Source organism: Sphaeramia orbicularis, chromosome 12 (genome assembly GCF_902148855.1).
Source record: "Sphaeramia orbicularis chromosome 12, fSphaOr1.1, whole genome shotgun sequence".
Taxonomy (NCBI): Eukaryota; Metazoa; Chordata; class Actinopteri; order Kurtiformes; family Apogonidae; genus Sphaeramia; species Sphaeramia orbicularis.
This window is the reverse complement of record NC_043968.1, coordinates 24491773-24512380: the sequence shown is the minus strand read 5'-3', so window position 1 is coordinate 24512380 and position 20608 is coordinate 24491773. Positions and strand designations below refer to the sequence as shown.

Sequence of the window (20608 nt, the reverse complement as noted above, 5' to 3'; positions counted from 1 at the left end):
TTTAATGTAATTGATATTAAATGTCAGACTGAAACTCCTGTAAGTGGTTTACAGCTTAAAGCACAGACAGCATTACAGAATGTTGTCCTGGGAGACTTCTGTACTGTATGTGTAATTACGTCTGATATCCCTGAATTAACCTGCACCCACACGACATTAATCTCCTCCTGTCATCTCCTGCCTAACTGTTATATATTTTTTCTTTATTTATGCATTACCAGTTCACCACTGAATGCTCATGATTGCACCAGAGGTGACTGAGAGGAAAAGAGCAATATTATAAGACATGTAGTTCAGAAAATGCTTTCATCAGAAGCACTTTAAGTACAATAAATGCATACATCTTTAGTTTAAATGCAAATATCCTCTCACTGACTCACTGAGTGTCCTCTCAGTGCTGATACATTGAAATACAAAACCACATTAAAAGTTCTGTTTATATAGCACAAAAGCAAGCAAAATAACTTGCAGCACTTGAATTTTCACTCTCAACAGTGAACAACGCCATCATCGTGCTGGGTGTGTTGACCTTTGCCCTCCAGCTGTGTTTAGTTCTGTTCTTCATGCTGAGATGTTGGAGATTCGACAACAAAGTACAAGAGGCTCTCAAAGAGACAAACACTAAGCAGAAAGTTTTAGGTGAGTGTGTAGTCTTTTTTTCTGATGTTCTCCAGAGGTTTACTTTGGAATCATGCTTTATCACCTATATCTATGTCTATGTAGATCAGAGGCGTCAAACTCATTTTAGTTCATTGGCCACATTCAGCCCAATTTGATCTCTATTGGGCTGGACCAGTAAAATAACAACATGATAGTTTATAAATAATGACAACCCCAAATTTATCAAATTAAAATATGAAAGTATTTATATTAACAAAGTATGCATACAAAAAAGACATGAGTAACTTGAAAAATTAAAAAAAAAAAAAAAAGAAATTTTTGAAGAAAAATAAGTGTAATTTTAACAATATTATGCCACAACTTATCTCTTATACATGTGCATGACACAAAATATTTAGTAACAGAATATTGATAAAATTGCACTCAATTTTCTTTAGACATTTCTGGTTGTTCATATTTTTTCAGGTTATTGACATTTTATTGTAAAGGATAGTTTGTTTATGTAAATATTTTCATATTTTAATGTTTTTTTTTAACTAAAACAAAGAAAAAATGTTCAGTTTTCATTATTTATTGACATAATTTATTAATGTGTTTTTGTTTTTTTCACATTAAATCCAGAAAAAAATTTGGAGTCATTATTTATAGGTTATTATGCTATTATTTTACTTTATATCACATTGGTCTGTGTGTGGCCCCTGAACTAAACAGAGTTCAACACCATTGACTGTTAATATCTTTGGTGTAATTTTTACACTTTACAAATTCATCCTGCGGACCAGATTGGAACCTGTGGTAGGCCAGTTTTGACACCCTTGATGTAGATAAAGATTTTAGTCCTATGTTTCTACACTTGTACTTATACACTTATACAAACTGAATATCATGGTATCTATGTTATGTGGGGAACAAACAATGTACAACAAATGTCTTTTTCAGTTATCACTCATTTAGATCTGTCTTGTTAATCATCTATTTAATCTCAACTGTCCCTGGAATCAGGCTGTTAAGTAATTTGTACATTAATGGACAAAAACTTATTTTCTTGCCATCATTAATTTTTTCCTTTTCTTTGGTTTTTCTCCAGCATCAATTTACCCGAAGATTTATAAACAAACAGAACATCAGCGTTGTGATTCTGCTGCTGCTTGGTCTCCTGCAGTGTCAGCAACATTTCAAGAGTATGAACCCTTCACAAACTCTCTGTTTGGACAACCAATACCCTGGGACCTAGTTCAGCGCTGATACACTCATGTTTAACTGAATGTAAAAGAAGGATGGATATAATAACAAACACACTGCGATAAAATGCCTCACTTGGAAAAATGTGTAAACTATTTGGACAGAAATAATATGTTCCTCAAATGTAATTATATGTAAAATGTTTTCAAAGTTTCAATAATATACAAAAACGTTAAAGCTGCAGCACATCTGACATGGAAACAGAAGCCTCACTCTTTTGATTAGAGCTCACCATTATCATTAAGACAATTAGGGTTTGTTTTTATTTTTTTTTTATATTTTCTGGGGTTATTTCACACCAGTTCACCCAGAATTCATACATTTTCCCAGTTCATGTCATGGTCTTTCTAGATGTCTACTCAGTTCATGAGATGCTGCAAAAATGCTATTTTGGTTTTGCATTTCCAATGGTTCTCCTTCTAAAGGGGCTAACTGTCATTAATATGTATTTCAATGGCCTGAGTTGTACTTTCTAAAAAACTCTAAGGATAATATGCAACATCTACACTGCAACTCTTACTTTAATATGTGTGTGTTTTCATATTTTTGGGTTTTATGTGTTGTTTTCTTACGTGCTGTTTTTAATCACCTTTTACATGTTTCTTTTCTAATGTTTTAAATGTGTTTCTTTTTCCTTTGTCGTTGTATTTCAATGTCCTGTGTAAAGCACCTTGAATTGCCTTGTTGCTGAAATGTGCTATACAAATAAACTTGCCTTGCCTTGCCATGTGTTCATGTAAATAGTTGTTATTGGAATCAAATCACTTTCCTGTGTTTTTGTGAAAATGTTTTATTGTTGTTATTATTGTTTTCTAATGCTACTAGTTTATGATGTTAGAAAATAGCTCAGAGAAGTTTGAAATTGCAAAATAATACACTGTTATTACACTTTAGAATTTTTTTTGCTGTGCTTCCAGTGGCCAAAAAAGATTAATGGAGGTGAAGAGTTTGTTAATGAATCAGTGGAAAGATGTTAAGGGGCCAACTTACCCCAAACAGCCATAAATACAGCAAAGAAAACTGTTGCACCGTTGTCAAAAAGATGGGTTACCTACACAGAAGAGAACAACCAATGAAGCACATGACACAAATAAAATGTGAAGTTCCACATTAGTCCAATGGGTGCAGTGCATTTCCATGTGTCAGCTGTTACGGACATGTAGACCTGCTGCTGTTTGTGTGTAGTGACAGTACCTTGGCGTAGATACAGCTGTCAGACAGTCTCAGGTAGGGGCAGTACTGGTCACAGATGGGACACATGATGATGTCAGTGGCCTGGCAGATTTCTTTACTGGAAAACAACAAACACTCTTTAGCCTGGAGCAACTCTGTGCAAACTGGTATTTCACCATCCAGCAAAGGCCAAAGTGCCTTTAAGCAATCTGGTGCAACTCCAAACTAACAAAAGTTTCAATTTTCTTTAAAAAAAAAAAAAGGACAAAAAAATCAGCAGATAAGTTAGCAGTTTATGTTGATATAAAACTTTGAAAATTCTAAAGTGAATTTTCACACTCGTACAATATTTTGGAACAGATCTCCATATAAAGCATCTAGTACTGGATATTAAAGCATACACACCATGTTCTCTGGTCTATAGAGGGTGTTTGCTCTTTATTCAAACAAAAATTCCACATCTTTTCAAAACTGCTATTTTTTCCCCCAAGTCCTTAACTTAATGTACTTTTATTCATACGTGCCTACTTTTTTTGATTGAGATTATACCTGTTGTGTGTAGTAGAAAAGTTCTTTTTTTTTTTTTTTTTATACTCTTTATTTTAATGTTTTGAATCACTTTTACAGTGCATTAACAACGCTAAATAACAAAACAAAAACAAAAAACAAAAAAAAAAAGGGGGGGGGACCCACACAATAAAACAAGGGGGATGTTGTTCCTTATACATTCGACAGTTTTTCCATACTCAATCTGATATCAAGAATTTCTGTCCTTGAATATGATCCATTTCTCCCATCTTCGCTTAAAAGTTCCCATCTTAATCCTCAGTTGAAATGTTAATTTTTCCATGGAGTATATTTCCTCTATAATGTCCAGCCATTGTTGTAGTCGTAGAGGGTCACTTTTTAACCAGTTCCTTGTGACTACCTTTTTACAGGCAAGAATTAAAATTTTAAATAAGTAAATGTCTTCTCTTTTAATTATGTCATCAGGTATTAGACCAAGGTAGATAGTCTGGGGGTCCATTGGAAAGAAAAGTTCATTTTAAGACTCACCAGTTCACTGCTGCCTTTGACTAAAAGGCTTTTGACTTTTTAAACTTTATATTCTCTTTGAAACTCTGCACTGCAACTCTTACTTTAATATGTGTGTGTTTTTATTTTTATTTTATTCTATTTTATTTTTTTGATTTTATGTGTTGTTTTATTACTCGCTGTTTTTAATCACCTTTTACATGTTTCTTTTATGTTTTAAATGTGTTTCTTTTTGTTTCTTTTATTTCAATGTCCTGTGTGAAGCACCTTGAATTGCCTTGTTGCTGAAATGTGCTATACAAATAAACTGGCCTTGCCTTGCCTTAATAAATGCATGAATGAATGAATGAATAATTCGCAATAAATTATTTTTTACTGACAGAAGCATTTTCAAAATCACATTTTTTGCTTCCCACAAGTATAATGTTTACTTCCCGTATTCAGACACATGATGAGTGACGACCTCCTCAAGTTGAACACTGGCTACACAACCTTTGACTGGTTATCATTCTAGTACCAACTAGTTAGTGAAATTAGATCCAGTTTTTTTAGATGCTTTCCTCATGCATTTCTTATCTTACAAGATTATGTGCCTCTGTACATACTATAAAATTCGACTATGAGAGAATTTTTTCCATACTTTATTAAGATTTTCACACATAATTCCAGACTTTTCAAGGTCTGGAAAACAGCATTTCAAAATTTCATACTTTTTAAGACTTTCAAGACCTTGGCAAGCACCCTGTCTATAGAATCACATTAAATTGAAAGTTTCATGATTTTTTTTTAGTACGGCGTAATGTGCATCTAAGTTGCACTTTCACATTTGTGACTCATAAATAAATAAATAAATAAATGTGCAAAGTCCAAATGAAGATCTATACAGAAAACTCTTTGCCCTACAGGCTTTTATATTTATAGGAAAATACAAGAGGTGTGTTTACCTGACCTGGCAGTGCTCCAGAGTAAAGACACCATACAGGAATACCAAGAGACCGACGAGAGCTGCAGGAAATAGCATCCCTGTGTACCAGCCGAGCCAAGCGAAGTACAGGCCAATCTTTTCTCCGAAATACCTCCTGAAACAGCAGCAGAGAGTAATATCACTGCATATCTGTATGAAGTATGCCCAGGTAGGATTCAACACTACTTCGATATGATTTAAACTCCTTCAGATGACAGTGGGTAATTACCGTATGAGATCCAGAGGTTGGTATTTGTACCAAACACCCCACCAGGCCCAGCACTCATACAGCAGGTGTCGGTGGTTTTCTGCCCCATGTGTCCTGATGGAGTTCTTGCTGTGGTAGCTTCCCTGTTAAAATATACATGAACACAGTCAAGGACAGACATAATCTTTCTAAGTACATGGAATTTAGTTTTTAATGTATCAGAGCAAGCAGTGATGGCTTTAAACAGACATCAGATAAATTACCTCATGAAGAGGAAAAGCTGCTTCATATGAGTTATTGCTCAAAAGACGATTAAGTCCTGGAATGAAAAAGAGAGGATTATGAAGGAAGACTGACCTGCGCCTGATGCTGAAAATCAAGCAGTGGAGAAATTAAGAAGGCTGTGACATCTCATTCAGAATCATCAAAAGTAAACTTACTAACAAAGATATCTTTATCACTTTTATTTCATGTCTAGTTACCTTCTCTTTTTTTGTTTTTTTTCCATTCTTTGTTTATTTGGAAAAGCAGGTCATACAAAACTTCCCTTTCGGGTGCATTTCAGTAGCCATACACCAAATCTGAACGAAGATGCTAATCCAAGTATTTTAGCAGAATATAGAACAAATAAAAAATAAAGGTAAGACTTTATATTAAGACACACATATTCACCATTAATTAGCTGCTTACTAACATGTATATTAGTAGCATACTAGCTATTTGTTAGTCATTATAAATAATTAATCAATACCTTATTCACCAAGACCTTATTCTACCCTTACTGGACCCTTAACTAAGAATTTCCCCTATATAAGCTCCTAATTACTGCTTATTCATAGTTAGTAAGTAAGTTGTTAGATATCAACTATGATCTCAATATTTGATATTTCATATGAATAGACCACCTTTGGTAAGTATTATTAGCCCTTTCATGCATAGGTCACTACAGTGGACAGTTCTTCTCCAGCTGTTCTCGTGTATATTCGTGGGTTTTGATGTTTTAGTTCCATATCAGCCAACACAGTGAACACTTACGCACCATCACATACACTGACATTCATACCATTACTGTAACTTTGCTGTTCTCGATAAACCTGATCTGCACTAACATGTTTAAGTGTAAATCAATTGTTATTTGTTAGACAAGAAGGGTTTTTTTTGCACATTATCTCCATGAAGTGAGTAATTACTAGCATTAGAATATGTTAAAATGTGAGAAGACATCAGATTAGCAGCATTAAAACTGTTTTTATTTCATTGTTTTCATATCACTTTCTGATATTAGGTTTTAAACACATGTTTCTTTACTTCAAAAATTAAATGCGTGGACATTTTTGTAACTCCATAGGAAAAAAAAACTCGATCGCATTGTTTTTTTCATGCCTAAGGAGGAATAAAAACACTGAAGAAAAAAATCTTGACTAAGGTTCTCACAATTCATGCATGAAATGGTTAGGAAAGAATAACTGTTCCTGTGGTACTACCACCTTATAAGCTCCATACTGAGTAAAGCATATTGAGATCATAACTGATATACAACAACTTATTTACTAACTATGGATAAGCTGTAATTAGGAGCTTATATGGGGGAAATTCTTTGTTAAGGTCTAGTAAGGGTAGAATAAGGTCTTACAGAATAAGGTATTCATTGATGAGTTGTAATGACTAACAAATAGCTAGTATGGTAGTAGTATACATGTTAGTAAGCAGCTAATTAATGGTAAATATGTGTGTCTTAATATAAAGTGTTACCAAAATAAAAATAAAGAAAAGTGGTCAGGAGGAAAGGGCTTGCTCCTCTTCTTCATCAACACCTTAAAGTTACCTTTTGTTTTTAATATTTGTAGAAAAAAACATACCCATCTTATTTTTGCCTTCCTCATATTTGACTCGCTGGAGGATGTGGTGGACGATACGACTTCTGGTGGCATTGTTGAAAAATGTGTCTTTGTTGTGGATGATGAAACTGCAGTGAAACAAAATGGTTATTACTAATCTGTCTGCTGTGAACGATGCCTTTTGTGTGTGTGTGTGTGTGTGTGTGTGTGTGTGTGTGTGTGTGTGTGTGTGTAGGACTGTCTGGGGTGTGTGTGAGATCGACGGTAGGGAACAGAAAATTTCAAGTGTCAATGCACAAAGAAGACAATGGAAAATTTTACAAGCAGCAGAGTTAAACAATGTTAAAGTCATTTCCCAAAGAGCAGTTTTTAAAGGCCAATTCCTTCAGACTCACTGATGTATCCTTGATCGGCTGAACGGAGCGGTGAAGCTCTCGCCCTCCTCCAGATCGGGCAGAGTGTCGTTGTCAAACTTCATGGGCTTGCGGGGAAGCCATCCACGAAACTTGTTGATGCGCTTCTCCATCCTGCGGGTCAAATATCAGAGCGTTATAGATGCTGGAGCAGAGTTCTGCTTCGTCAGCTGGTCTCATCTGCCTTTTAGAATGAACACTCACCGGCTCATGAACTTGTGCCGTCGGTGCATATAAAAGATTTTCCTCCTGGATTATTTAAGGAAGATGGCAATAATATTAGTACAGCATGATGATAATAATGACGGAACTGCAACTAACATCTGAAATAGAAGAGCTACCACTGATATTATTATTAGTGCTGCCGGTAATTCTACTGCAAATAATTAAAATAAACATCATACTCATAAAATTCAAGTCATTGTAGACAGTTTCAGAAATTTGTATCATATCACATTCTATCATATCTAACTCTTAAAACATGCAGGAGAAGAATAGGGAAAACAACTGATATTTAAGAAGCCATGTTTCCAAACTTACATGTGAAATGTGACATCCAGGTCACAGCTAACAGAATACGATTAGTGATTGGTAATTACAGCTGTCAATCACAAACTTAACCCCTCCTACCTGTCACTAACTGTCTGTGACTGGCCAGAAACCTGCAATGTGAATTACATTTTCTAAAGCCTGAAAACACAGGGGAAAAGTGGACGTGTCCTCTCAGACCAATGGAATTATGATGTGCTGGAAGTGAATTATGACTTTTTGACCAGTAATGCTAAAAAACTATCACTCACTGCAGCTTTAACTAAATATAAATTTGGTACCTTTAAGTGTCCAATAAAAAAAAAGAAAAAATACACTCTAAGAAATTTAACTATGCTCTACTCAATTTAATCTGTGAAGCATTTTACACTGAAAAAATTTAGTAAATCATTTACATTTATCTTATGAATTAAGTAAATGTCATTTCAAAATTAAAGCAGATCTGAATAACTACACTGAGTACCGTGTAATACAAAATTGAGTTGATATAATTGTGCACGTCAATCTGCAACTCCGGGTTAGGGTTATAATCCACTTACTTTCAAATTACTTTCTTAAATTGTTAGAGATGAAGACGACAGAGTTAGAATGAGTAATAATTAAAGTTCTTGAAACTGATCAGTGTAATTGCGCCATACTCAAATATTCTCACTGGTATTTACAGAAAATATTATGGATATCTTAAAATATAATTCGTTACTCAATTTCTCATTTCTTTTTGTGAAATAAACTTAAATAATTGATGTAAATATAAGACAAAATTAACTGTTGGATATTTAAGCATTTATTTTGGTACATCCAACTCCAATAAGCGTGTATAGTCTAAACAGAATGTAAGTGTCTTAAATGTGATGATAACTGAACAAAGTCCACTTGCTGATGGCAATGATGTGCCAAAACCAAAAATACCAGAACAGAGTCTAAACAGTTGCTATGGTGAGACTGTTTTTTTTTTGTCTATGGTCTAAAATAAGTATTTGTTGTCTCACCTAAAAGGCATGCGAATGTTCATGAGCTCTGCATAACGACAGAGGACATCCCACGGTGCATGTAGTTTTAGGAAGATCACATCACTGTTGGTTATGGAGGCCTGTGAAGAATCACAAAACAAGAATATAAAGTATGACAAACAACAAACATACAAGTAGGTAAAATAAGGAAACTAACAGGGAAATTAAATACTATATATGATCAAATACATTTGAATTTGCATTATGATTTACTGACTCTTTTCCTGAAACGTCTACGCAGCCTGATAGAAAGGGAGTCATGAATCAGGATGTAATCGGAGAAAAACCTAAAAATAACAAAATGACTCTAGTGAAGAAAAGCACACAAGTGGGCTGCTGAAGGAGAAAAGAACCATCATCGTCTTGTTCTAGATAATGATGACCTTGATAGCACTACAGATAGTTCAGAAGTTATCACACATACATGGATCACAAACTCCACATTTTCCACTCATTCAAGTGACACTTCAGCTAAATAGAGGCAGCAGGGGAGAAAATTGCCATCAGCACATTTGTTTTCTATAGTTCACCAGCAAATGCAACAACAGCACTCAGCTGTCATACCTTATAAGATGGGCAAAACAGACTCCAAGCATTTTAAAACTCAGCAATCTGGCTGTTGAGATTACAGGCATTATAGGGCTGAGCGTGGCTCTGCTTCTTTAAACACACTGGGTTTGATAGGACTCATGTTCACACTGTGAACGTAGCTGCAGTTTTGCCAGAGTAATCACAGCGCAGCTAATTCTCTGTCGGTAAAGGACAAGATTCTCATTTATTTGCACACATTTTAAATGGATTTGCTGTTTTTGCTTTGCAATTCCTTTCTCAGTCAGAAAATGAGAAACCCTTTACTGGGCAAAAAAAGGCAGAAGTAATTTGTCATGGCAGAGATGCAGGTTGGATGTTATATCAGCCTCCTGTTATATCATCTGCCCTGCTTCAGTCAATATATCAATGCATGTGTGATAATGTGATGTGATGATGGGAAATGCATTGTGATATTATGTTCATGTATACATTACAAATGTTTTCTAAGTCCAAATGTGGTCTACTCTGCTTGTACAAAATATCAAGTACAAAACTGATAATGTGTGCACATGTACAAATACCTACATGTTAGAGCTACACAATATATCGTTCATCACCACCGCAATGTACGTGTGCACAATAGTCACATCGAAGGTCAGTGAACTCAACGTGTTCTCTTCTAATTTCAACCTGGGTACCTGACACACATTGGGCACAGCGATCCACCAATCACAATCGTTCCTAATCAGTTTGCCGAAGCAGACCACGCCCTTTCACATGGAGGGAATCGCTGGTAACGACATTGAAAATGAGCAACAAACAAGAGAAAAACACCAAAAACTAAGACATGGTGTCAAAAAGAAAAGCAACGTCAGTTATCTGGAATTATTTCAGCTACAAGAAGGATGACACTGAAGCACGTGTTCTGTGTCGACAGTGCCTTACACTCGTCACCACAATGAGATGTAACACAACTAATTTGTTTGACCATTTACGTCGGCACCACACAGCTATTATATCATCCTGAGTATTTTTTCATATTGCAACATATTTCGCAGAGTTACAAAAAATCGCAATGTCAGTTTTTTCCAATATCGTGCAGCCCTAGTACACATACTGCAGTTGTACTGGGTTATATCCACCAAATGTTACCTATACAAGTCATTCGTTGTATCTCATAAAACATTGCAGTTATGGCGCTAGTAATGGATAAAACACACGGATGGGTCTACAGCTGAACCCGTCTGACATAATCAGTCAGCGAACATATTCTTTACCTCCTTCTCCATGTGTAATCCTTCTGCACGGATGTTCCGCTCAAATATCTCCCTCTTCTCTGACTGTGAGCTGGACTTCCTGTACACCAGGATGTAGTCGATGCGGCTTTTTCCATCGCTGAAGCACAGTCCGCTGGATTTACTCCTTCCCTGAGACCAGACAAACAAAAACATATAAAAGGGAGACTCAAAAAAGGAATAAAAAAGTAATCTCCAGCATGGAAAATGCTTTCCTCAGTAAAGATATGACTCACAAATCTGCTGCCTGAAAACAGATTATACCTTCATTTGGGATTAAAAACCCAGTGACCCCAGGGAGCCCAGGGGTTTTGTGCAGCTACTCACCTCTGGGAGGCCAGAGTCAGACTTGGAGTTGTCATCCAGGATGCTGCTGTGGGTGGCTGCATTCAGCAGGGTGGAGTCATCAGCTCTGGAGGGGCTGCTGGTGCCCTCTGACCTCTCCCTCTCCAGGAGCACATTAACATCCTTCACAGCTACAGAGAAGACAAGCAGAATGGATGCAAATAGACAAAGATTATGAGAAAACAACAGATAATGCACCATGATTATAAGTACGCCTTCTCTTAAATGACTTGTACTTGTTTTGTTGCTAATTTTCACAACAAATCCAGGGACTAACTTGTATTAAATTTAGGTTTCTTTTGAAATTAACCCATAAAGACCCAGTGGGACTTCTGTGGCAGCTCCTAAATGAATTTCTCTCTCTGTTTAACCTTTCTTAAGTGATTTATCACCATTTATTAAGATATTACCTTATTATATATTATTACTTAACTCACTGATCATGTAGATGTTCATTAAAGCTCAGAGTAAATTCAATGGTTATTATATCAAGACTGAAGAAACTGAAGAAAAAGTGACTTTTTCAGCAAATATATCAATAACTGAACATAAAACAAGTGTCTCTATCCAGTGTCATTGATCCAACTCCATGGGTTTTACTGGTGAATCAGTGTTGTAGAAGATGACAGTGTTTCCATGGTAACTACAGAGCCTCTGAACATCCAAATGGGTCATATCTAATGACCCTGAAAAGATGACAAACTGCATTTTACCTGAAATAATTCAACATATTGATAGGATTAGTGGTTCAGAAGTTATTAAACATTATAGATCAGTAAATGGTTTTTGGTTGCCAGTAGCTGTTTGGGTCTTTATGGGTTAAATCCAAAGACATCTCAGGTCTTTGCCGTCTCACCAAGTGGAGGCACATCGTCTGGAGTGCTCGAGTCGGGAGCTTCGGCCGATGACTCCTCCATGATGTCTGCCTTTCCACCAAAGGGGAAGGCGAGAGGTCTGTCCGCTGCCTGGTAGCCGGAGGCCGAGGGCTGCAGCGGGACTCTGCGTCGAAGAAGGCTCTGCCGCTGGGGCTCAGACCCATGTAGAGATAAACTCACACCTACAAGACACAGGGAGCTGCCGGTCACTTTGTTTTCTTATGTCTCAAAACCCTTAAAATATGACTGGAGATAGACAAATCGGTTATTTACCAAGGACTAAAAGTTGTTAAAAAAAAGAGAGGACTTCTGTTTCCTCTTTTTGGGGCATACAGGATGTGAAAATCCACCTCAAAGTGTAAGGACATGCACTGACCTAACACTTCTACACATTCATCATCAGCTAAGAAAATCACTACTTTGACAGCAAGCTAGCAACTTATCCTACACACCCATGATTTTTTTTTAGATTTATTTTGGACACAAACATATCAGTATGAGGTAACAGCATGAATAATAGGACCAGATGCATTGTATTCAGTGTTTGTAGCGAAACGATAAAGATACAATACAAGTTTATCAGAAAATATTACCTGTGAGAACAGTGCTGTTTGTTTCAGCCATAATTTAACACCTCTATTGAAAACATTAAAACTGTGTTGTACTTTCACCTCACTTGGTAGCAGATCCACCATTTTGCTCCTTTAACAGAGAAGGCTAATCGTCCACGTGAGGTTTTACACCATGCAATGCAAAGGTGACCATTTACTGAGGCCTCATTCATTCATTCATTCATTCATACTGACTGTTCAGATTCATTAGTAAAGATGAGGCCTATAAATGTGAACAATTACAAATAAGCTTTAACTCTGAATACAGTGTACTTTTCTAATATTTCCAGTGTTTTTTATAGCATTTTAATGTTGGTCTATAGTTGATTGTAAAGCTTGTGACCATTACATGATACAGTATGATAGGCATAAGACTGTCTAATAGGTAGTTTCTGGTAAAGATGTTTTTTGCAGATATTATTCACTTATTTATCAAATTGTAAATGTAGTCTAAGATCATTCCTGAACATTTAATAGTCAGCCCCACTTATCATTTCATTTTTTTGTTTTACAGTTTTTAATTTTTTCAGCAATTATTTACAGCAAAACAGACTGAAACTGATTGGGTTTTTTTCTTCATAATATTGGATTTGATTTTTATAGCACTTTTCAAGGCACCTACTCATTCACTCTCACATTCACCCTCTGGTGGTAGTACACTACATGTGTATTCACAGCTGCCTGGGGCAGACTGACGGAGACGTGGCTGCCAATCCCACCACCACCAAACATTCATACACCAGTGTGAGTGACACTGGAGGCAAGGTGGGTAAAGTGTCTTGGCCAAGGACACATGGCTAGGAAAGAGTGGGATTTGAGCCGCTAACCCTTCAGTTATTGGACAACCTGCTCTACCTCCTGAGCCACAGCCCTGCCCCCCCCCCCCCCCCATCCATTTCTATTCTTTGTAGGAGGGAAGATTCATGTCACCCTGATTCAGAGCATTTAGAGACATAAGGATTCAAAGAATTGGTCAGCACCTCCTCAAGTTGTTCTAACTGATGGATAAATAACCGGAAAATACCATAGGTTTATGTTCCAACTAAACTAGAATGCACACTTAATTCATCCTAAAGAAGACAGAGCAGAGACTAAGAGCTCTATGGGACAAATACACAGACACAGCTCCATTCAATCATTTCAAGTCCAGTTATTTTGTCGACAGAACTTTCCAGGCTAACTTTCATTTGCGTCTCACACTTCTCCTTGGTAGTTGTCAGTCAGTCAGTCATCTTCTAAACCGCTTTATCCTCACTAGGGTCGTGGGGGGTGATGGAGCCTATCCCAACTATCTATGGGCGAAGGCGGGGTACACCCTGAACGGGTCGCCACATATAGAGACGAACCACCAATCACTCTCACATTCACACCTACGGGCAAAGAAGATGAACCAGTTAACCTATCAGTGCCTGTCTTTGGATGGTGGGAGCACACTGGAGTATCGGAAAAGAACTCATGCAGACACAGGGAGAACATGAAACCTCCACATACAGAGGTCCCTGGTTGGACTTGGTGGTTGTGTTTGTATAAAATTAAAAAAAAAGTTAATACTGAAGGGAAAATTGAAAATGAGAGTGTGAGACAAAAATATGCCAAGTCAAAAAGGTCACAAGAAAAGGAAAAGAAACAGGACAGCTCAGTAACTTTAAAGTCCTTAATAAGGATTAACCTTGAGAGAACTTGAAAAGATAGATATCCTCCGTGGGAACACGTAAGATAATTGGCTCTATTTGTCAACCAGACGGTGTCCTCTGGGTAAAGAAATTATTCAAAGCTTAGCAAAACAGCTTAAATCAACTCTATCTAAATAAGTCTATATCTCTCACTTTCAGTTCTCTGGAGAGCAGGAGGACTTCAGTCAAGGGGGGTGGCCGTCTTAGAGATCTGCACGCCCAATTGTGTGACAGCAAAGTGACTCAGCTAAATTTTTCTGCTGAGTTGTAGTACAGAGAGAGAGACAGAGGTAGGGAAGCGTCTCAGCTCTTAATAAGCCGCTGATGCCTTGGAACAGTGGAGCCTAAGGATGCGAAACACAATAAATTTTACACTAGTAAAGTTCAGTGCTCCACTTCCTCTTCCTTTGCTTAAAGTGGTAGTAAACATTTCATCAAGCTGACAAGGAGGAGTTGCAGAAGTCAGAGATAAAAATGATATGCATCTTTTTTCCCCAGAACGTCAATCAATTGTATGTTATATACAGTTAATAAAGTTGAATCTGTTCATTAAAAGACCTGAGACAACAGCCTTGTCTTTGTTAATTTACTTTTCTCACACATAAATATACTATATGTAATGACTATGGGGATCAGTAGGAGCTTATTAGCTTCACCTCTCTCTATTCAAGACACTCCGTGACCCCGTTTCCTCTGCACCCACAGCACCACAATATCGCCTCATTAAAAGGAAAGAGAACTGCTTACTATAAATATTGGCTCTCTATGGACATATGCTACATGTTAGCCTAGCTGTTCCAAGACGGTGGCGATTCAAACAATATATCCATCAAACTTTAAAAGGCCCTTTGGCAAATCAGTAACCCAAGACACAACTGAGGTCACATGGTCCCAGAGCTTTAGCAGCAGACAGAAGTACAGGAGGCTGTTCCTGTTAAAACATCAACAGTTTAGTGATGAAAAAAGTGTTGTTAATTTGTTTCGTAACAAACTCACATTCCTCTTTTTCTCTTTTAAAATTGTTCAAAGTCGCCTTGACAAGCTACAGCAGAGACAACTGTATATACAGATGTACTGGAAACCACATGAAAAATAGGTATATTTTTTTGCAGATATTATTCATTTTTTTATGAAAATGTACGTGTGAGTCTAAGATGTTTCCTAAACTTTAATGTTTCAACCTCACTAATGACTTCATTTTTTATTTCTACTTTTTTTTATTAATACTTTTGAAGCTGGATACAGTGAATTTTTAAACATTTGCAGTATTTCTCCTAGTATTTTGATATGGTTTTTAGTTGATTGTATGGCTTGTGACCACGACGTGATACAGTATGACAGTTGTAAGAATATCTGACAGGTAGGTTCTGGTAAAGACTTGTTTATCAAAATGGAAGTGTAGTCTAAGATGATTCCTGAATAATTAACATTGTCAGCCTCACTTATCATATCATTTTTTGTTTAACAATAATTTTTTCATTTTTACAGCATTTATTTATAGAGAAACAGACTGGAACATGTTTTTTTGACATTCAGTGTGTCAGGTGAGGAGCCACTCTGCTGCAGAGCATAAGGATTGAAAGAGCTGGTCAGTAACCTCACTAGTTGTTCTTATGGATGTGTAAATAACTAAATGGTAAGTTTATGTTCCAACTAAGCTAGAATACATACTTAATTATTGTGAAGACAGGGAAGACACTAAAAGCTTTGTGGGATAAATAAGCTGAAACAGTGTCATTCAATCATTTCAAGTCCAACTTATTTTGCAGATAGAATATTCCATGTATGCAGCTGTAGCAAATAGACGGTGGCATATAGATGGTATAAACATAGATGTACTTGCACACATGCACACATGAAAAATTATTCTGGATTTGAGTCTAAATGGAAGTTTCAGAGAAATAATTTACTTACCCGTAACTTACTCAGTTAAACACAAACCCTCAGTAGCAGAATGGTTAAGGACACTGACCATTAATGTTCCATCATTGACATTAACCAGTGTCTCCTGTGTCCTCCACTTACACGAAACACATTTCTAACAGTGTGGATAAGTGTCAACAAATATAGTAAATGGGAATAAATAAAATATGAAAACAAGTGGTGCCAGGCACAACAAACCCCGCCCCTTGCACATATTTCGCCCATTAAAAGAAAATGGGAAGACTTTTAAAAATCATAAAAAATTTTAACTTTCCCAAAATTTAAAGACATCTATTTTGGGTTACTGACAGTCTATAAACCCAATTTGGTATGAATTCAATCAATAGTTTTGCCGCTAAAGTGTTAACAAACAAAGAAACAAATAACTAAACAAACCAAAAACAATAACCCTTGTCTACCTTTCGGGGGGTGAGGTAAAAATAAAAGTGTTCATGTCAGCAGGTCTTAATTTGACCTACTGTTCATTCACTCATTTCTATTCTACAAAATTCAAAGACTCGTCACTATTTAAATCATTCATTTATGGGTTTTTTCATCTTTAAAGAGAACTGGCAGAGCATTGAATAGTAAATGATACAGTTGATCTCATTATGTCAGTTGCAATGTGATTCTCCTTTCATGTATAGTATATAACCTAAATAATTTACAACTGAAAAACTTTGGAATCACGACCTCCAGTATATAGAACAAGTAGTTCATGAAAATTAATGTGTGCAAATAAGTAGGCTACACTTGTTATTGCAGTGTATCAGTTACATAATTCATCAACATTGTGTGCTGTTCATCTCATTTTGAGATTGTGAGGTTGTGAACGTAACTTATAAGATAAACCCCAAATTGGATTAGATAGATTGACATTTAATTAAATGACTGACCATGGTATTTCCAATGTTAGACCCTAAATATATCGACCAGAAAAAATTGCAGTTGTTGAGATTTCATTTCCTACTGAAAATAAAGCTCTCTGTCAGCTAACCAGCCGTTATGTCACACGATTTGCATATCTCATGCTGATTTAAAGGGGCAGTCCTCTAATTATACTATCAAGGTCGTTTTAGTAATGAGGAGTACTGTACTGCTCCGTACAGTAATAAGATCTGTGGTTCAGGATGGAGATTTATGACGTCTGAGGAAATTATTCTGCTAATGCCATCAGGGTTTAGGTTTGACAAATGCAAAAGAACAGGAAACAAACTGTTTAAAAGATGTAGAAGCTCATGGATGTGTACTTCTGCTGTTCGACACCTATACTATCTTCTAGCTGATGGAAGCATTACATAGTCATGACTGTAGTAGAGCATAGTCTACACTACTGAGGCAGATCGCATTTTGAAATTCTGAAATGAAATTCCTTCTTGAGTTTTCTTAAAGATGTTTCGGACTCTTGATTGACATTGGGAACCACAAATTCAATCAGATGTTTCCACCATCCATGCTGATCTCTCATGTTTTGTTTTGGGTTTTTTTTGTTTTTTTTTGAGGACACAGTGACCTTGATATCTGAGTTCTAGTTAACAAAATCTTTTCAGTTAGTCCTTTCAAGTGATCATTGTGTTGAATTTTAAGACATTCAATCAAGCCGCTCCTGAGATATTTCATCTAAATATAATAGGATGGACTAACCAACCAACCAACCAACCAATAGGGATATATGTCGTTAAATAAAAACTTTAAGGAAGCTGAAGTAATAAAAGTCTAACAAGCATCTGACAAAACAATGAGAATTTCACACTTCATTGTGTAAATGAAGGGACAGTACAGAAACACAATGAGCGAATGCATATAATCATCTATACTGTAAAGATGTGTCATTAGTAAATGGTTGTAACTCTAGGTCTATATGAATGTTTATCACATATTATACATTAAATTCAACAGAATAAGCAGGGCTGGATCATGGCCAATATTAATATGTATCTTCCAAACCTGTACCTTTGGTATCTACTTGGTACATCTAGTCTTATTTGGCTGGTAAAAGCAAATAAAAGAACATTAAGAGGCCTCACATTCTACTAGACAGCACATTAATCCAAAAACCATGGTTGTCATTCTAGTCCTTGTCAGTGATCCTGCTGTCAATGCATCATACATGTACATTATCACATCATTTTCATCTTGTATAATGAATACATTCTGGGTGCAAAAGAAAAAGTAGCCTCCCTGGATCCTGAATTAGAAGAGAGAATAAGAATAAACCTGATGATATTCCAGATTGTTACAGTCACCAAATCCCATTAAATACAAGTAATGACGTTGAACCCGCCTGTGTTAATGCAGTATGTTAATCCAATATTGTTTAGCAGAAGCTGTTAAAACACAATAGTGAGCTACACTGTTCAAGCAGATGACACGTTCTGTCAGGAAGATAAACATGTACAGTTTATTTCAAGTCAGTTCCACCCACACACTGTCCCACTGCAGTAAACAGGGCCAGGGAAAAACAAAAGACACCATCAAGATGCATTGTGGGAGGAATAGATGTGGCTTGGGACCTTCATCTTAATTTTTCCTCGTTTTCACTTTTTATTGTTTATTTTTATCTGGTCTTCTTTGCATGAAATGTGGGCATATAATTCTACACTTTTCTCATTTGTGTTTCACGACTTCCAGAACTTCAACTGCACTGACTGTTTTAGTATCAGTAGGATACACTTTATGGACACTTAAAAGACTGTGGATCTTTGATTTGAATTTATGTGAAATATATAAATAAAACAAAAAGCAAAAAGCACTCTTATCCATAGCAATGAGTGTCCTTGTTTGGCACAGCGCTGTGTAGAGATGATAGCTCATGCAGAGCAGAGAATAATAGATTAAAAAGGGAAATGGAAGAAGAAAAGGTGTTCGGGGGGTTGATGTGTTGCCCAAGGGATTGAGTGTCAAGTCACTTGAGACAAAGACTCATTCATTTTCTTTGAATGGAGCCATCATGCCAGTGGTGGTGGAGAAGGGGTTACACATACAGACAGTCTTCTTCACGGCAATCAGCGGAGATTTCGTGCCCGCTGAACTGCTAGTGGTGATCCGACGACACGGACACGGCACACACAGTCACATACTCATCACAGAGGCATGACCCATTTCTCTGTCATAGAACCGACGCACCATGGATGTTGAAGAAGTCGAGTGTATGAAACAAATTATATGTATGACCTGGACACAGCAGAGAGAGTGTAAGAGAGAGGAAATGTGTGTGTACATGTGAAGGTCAAATGCTTCCATGGTCACAGGGAACTGTGTAAAAGAGATGAAGCAGGGTAAACAGGAGTGTGAGTAAGACACATGACAGAGAGCACTGCAGCAAAAAAAAAAAAAAAAAAAAAAAAGAAAACACATCCACTGAGGAGAACAAGCTGCTGTAGCTCGAAGACAACTTGTCAACACTCACCGTGTGAAGGTGGAGAGAGGTAGAGAGGAGACTTCACCCCTCAGAAAGGAAACGGTGTGGGCTTCCTAGCTGAGTCGCAGCAGATGCCAAAACAGCCAGAAGACTCTTCCTCACGCACACACATTCACTCGCACACACACACAGCGGTCACCCCTCCCCCCCAACTCCAACGTGCAGATGACCTCGCAGAGGGGAAAACAAACAAACAAACAAACACGATGTCCCACGAGGGAAACCTGCATCCCCACTTTTTACTCTTTACTCTCCATCACTGCATCAATCGATCAAATGTCTCCACACTCTTAGACACACACACACACACACTTAAAGACCGATCTGTCATAGTGTGCAAAGACCAGGCAGCAGAAAAACCTGTCATACATCTTCTCTGGAGGAAAAAAGCATGAGCAGGTTGTTTACAGTGCGAGAAAAAGAGAGAGAGAAAGAGAGAGAGAGAGAGAGAGGGAGAGGAGGTTGGTGCCGCTCATTGGCATTCTTATTCAGTCTTCCCTGGCAGCCAATCAGAGATCAAGCTGCTGTGACAGTGGCCAATCAGAAAAAAGGGCTTGCTGTGTCAGTGTTGCTGTCGACAAAAACCATGACAGTTGGTACTGATGACAGCATCAGTGTAGTGTGTGGATCTGACGAACACTCAAGGGCACACACACATTATGGACAAAGTAGTTTGAAATTATTAACAAAAATTACCCTAGAGTGTTTTATCTCTGTGCTGTATAGTGGGTAGTTTAATCTGTGTTTCTGTGAAAATAGACCACAATCCCCATGGGACACATGTATTGATAGGGGTTGTCTGATAGATCACAACCCTCTGTGTCACAGACAACAATAAACCACAATGTTACACTCAGAATGATAAACATGTAATAATTCCC

The 20608-nt window shown here is 37.0% G+C and overlaps 1 protein-coding gene across 3 annotated transcripts in view; it reads right to left on the bottom strand.

Moving 5' to 3' along the window:
• Positions 1 to 20608, bottom strand: part of LOC115430521 (anoctamin-4) — a 52070-nt gene that overhangs the window by 19500 nt on the left and 11962 nt on the right. For 2 of the 3 annotated variants that reach the window (XM_030150586.1, XM_030150585.1), the window contains exons 1-13: positions 19716 to 20138; positions 12081 to 12281; positions 11207 to 11355; positions 10862 to 11011; positions 9033 to 9133; positions 7699 to 7743; positions 7477 to 7608; positions 7103 to 7209; positions 5507 to 5562; positions 5265 to 5386; positions 5016 to 5150; positions 3058 to 3154; positions 2854 to 2914 (exon numbers count right to left, since the gene is read on the bottom strand). In XM_030150586.1, coding sequence (XP_030006446.1) covers positions 2854 to 2914; positions 3058 to 3154; positions 5016 to 5150; positions 5265 to 5386; positions 5507 to 5562; positions 7103 to 7209; positions 7477 to 7608; positions 7699 to 7743; positions 9033 to 9133; positions 10862 to 11011; positions 11207 to 11355; positions 12081 to 12141 — 1216 coding nt within the window. In that variant the 5' untranslated portion in view covers positions 12142 to 12281; positions 19716 to 20138. Of the gene's footprint in view, positions 1 to 2853; positions 2915 to 3057; positions 3155 to 5015; positions 5151 to 5264; positions 5387 to 5506; positions 5563 to 7102; positions 7210 to 7476; positions 7609 to 7698; positions 7744 to 9032; positions 9134 to 10861; positions 11012 to 11206; positions 11356 to 12080; positions 12282 to 19715; positions 20139 to 20608 lie in introns of those variants that run through there. The other variant, XM_030150587.1, reaches the window with a different exon arrangement.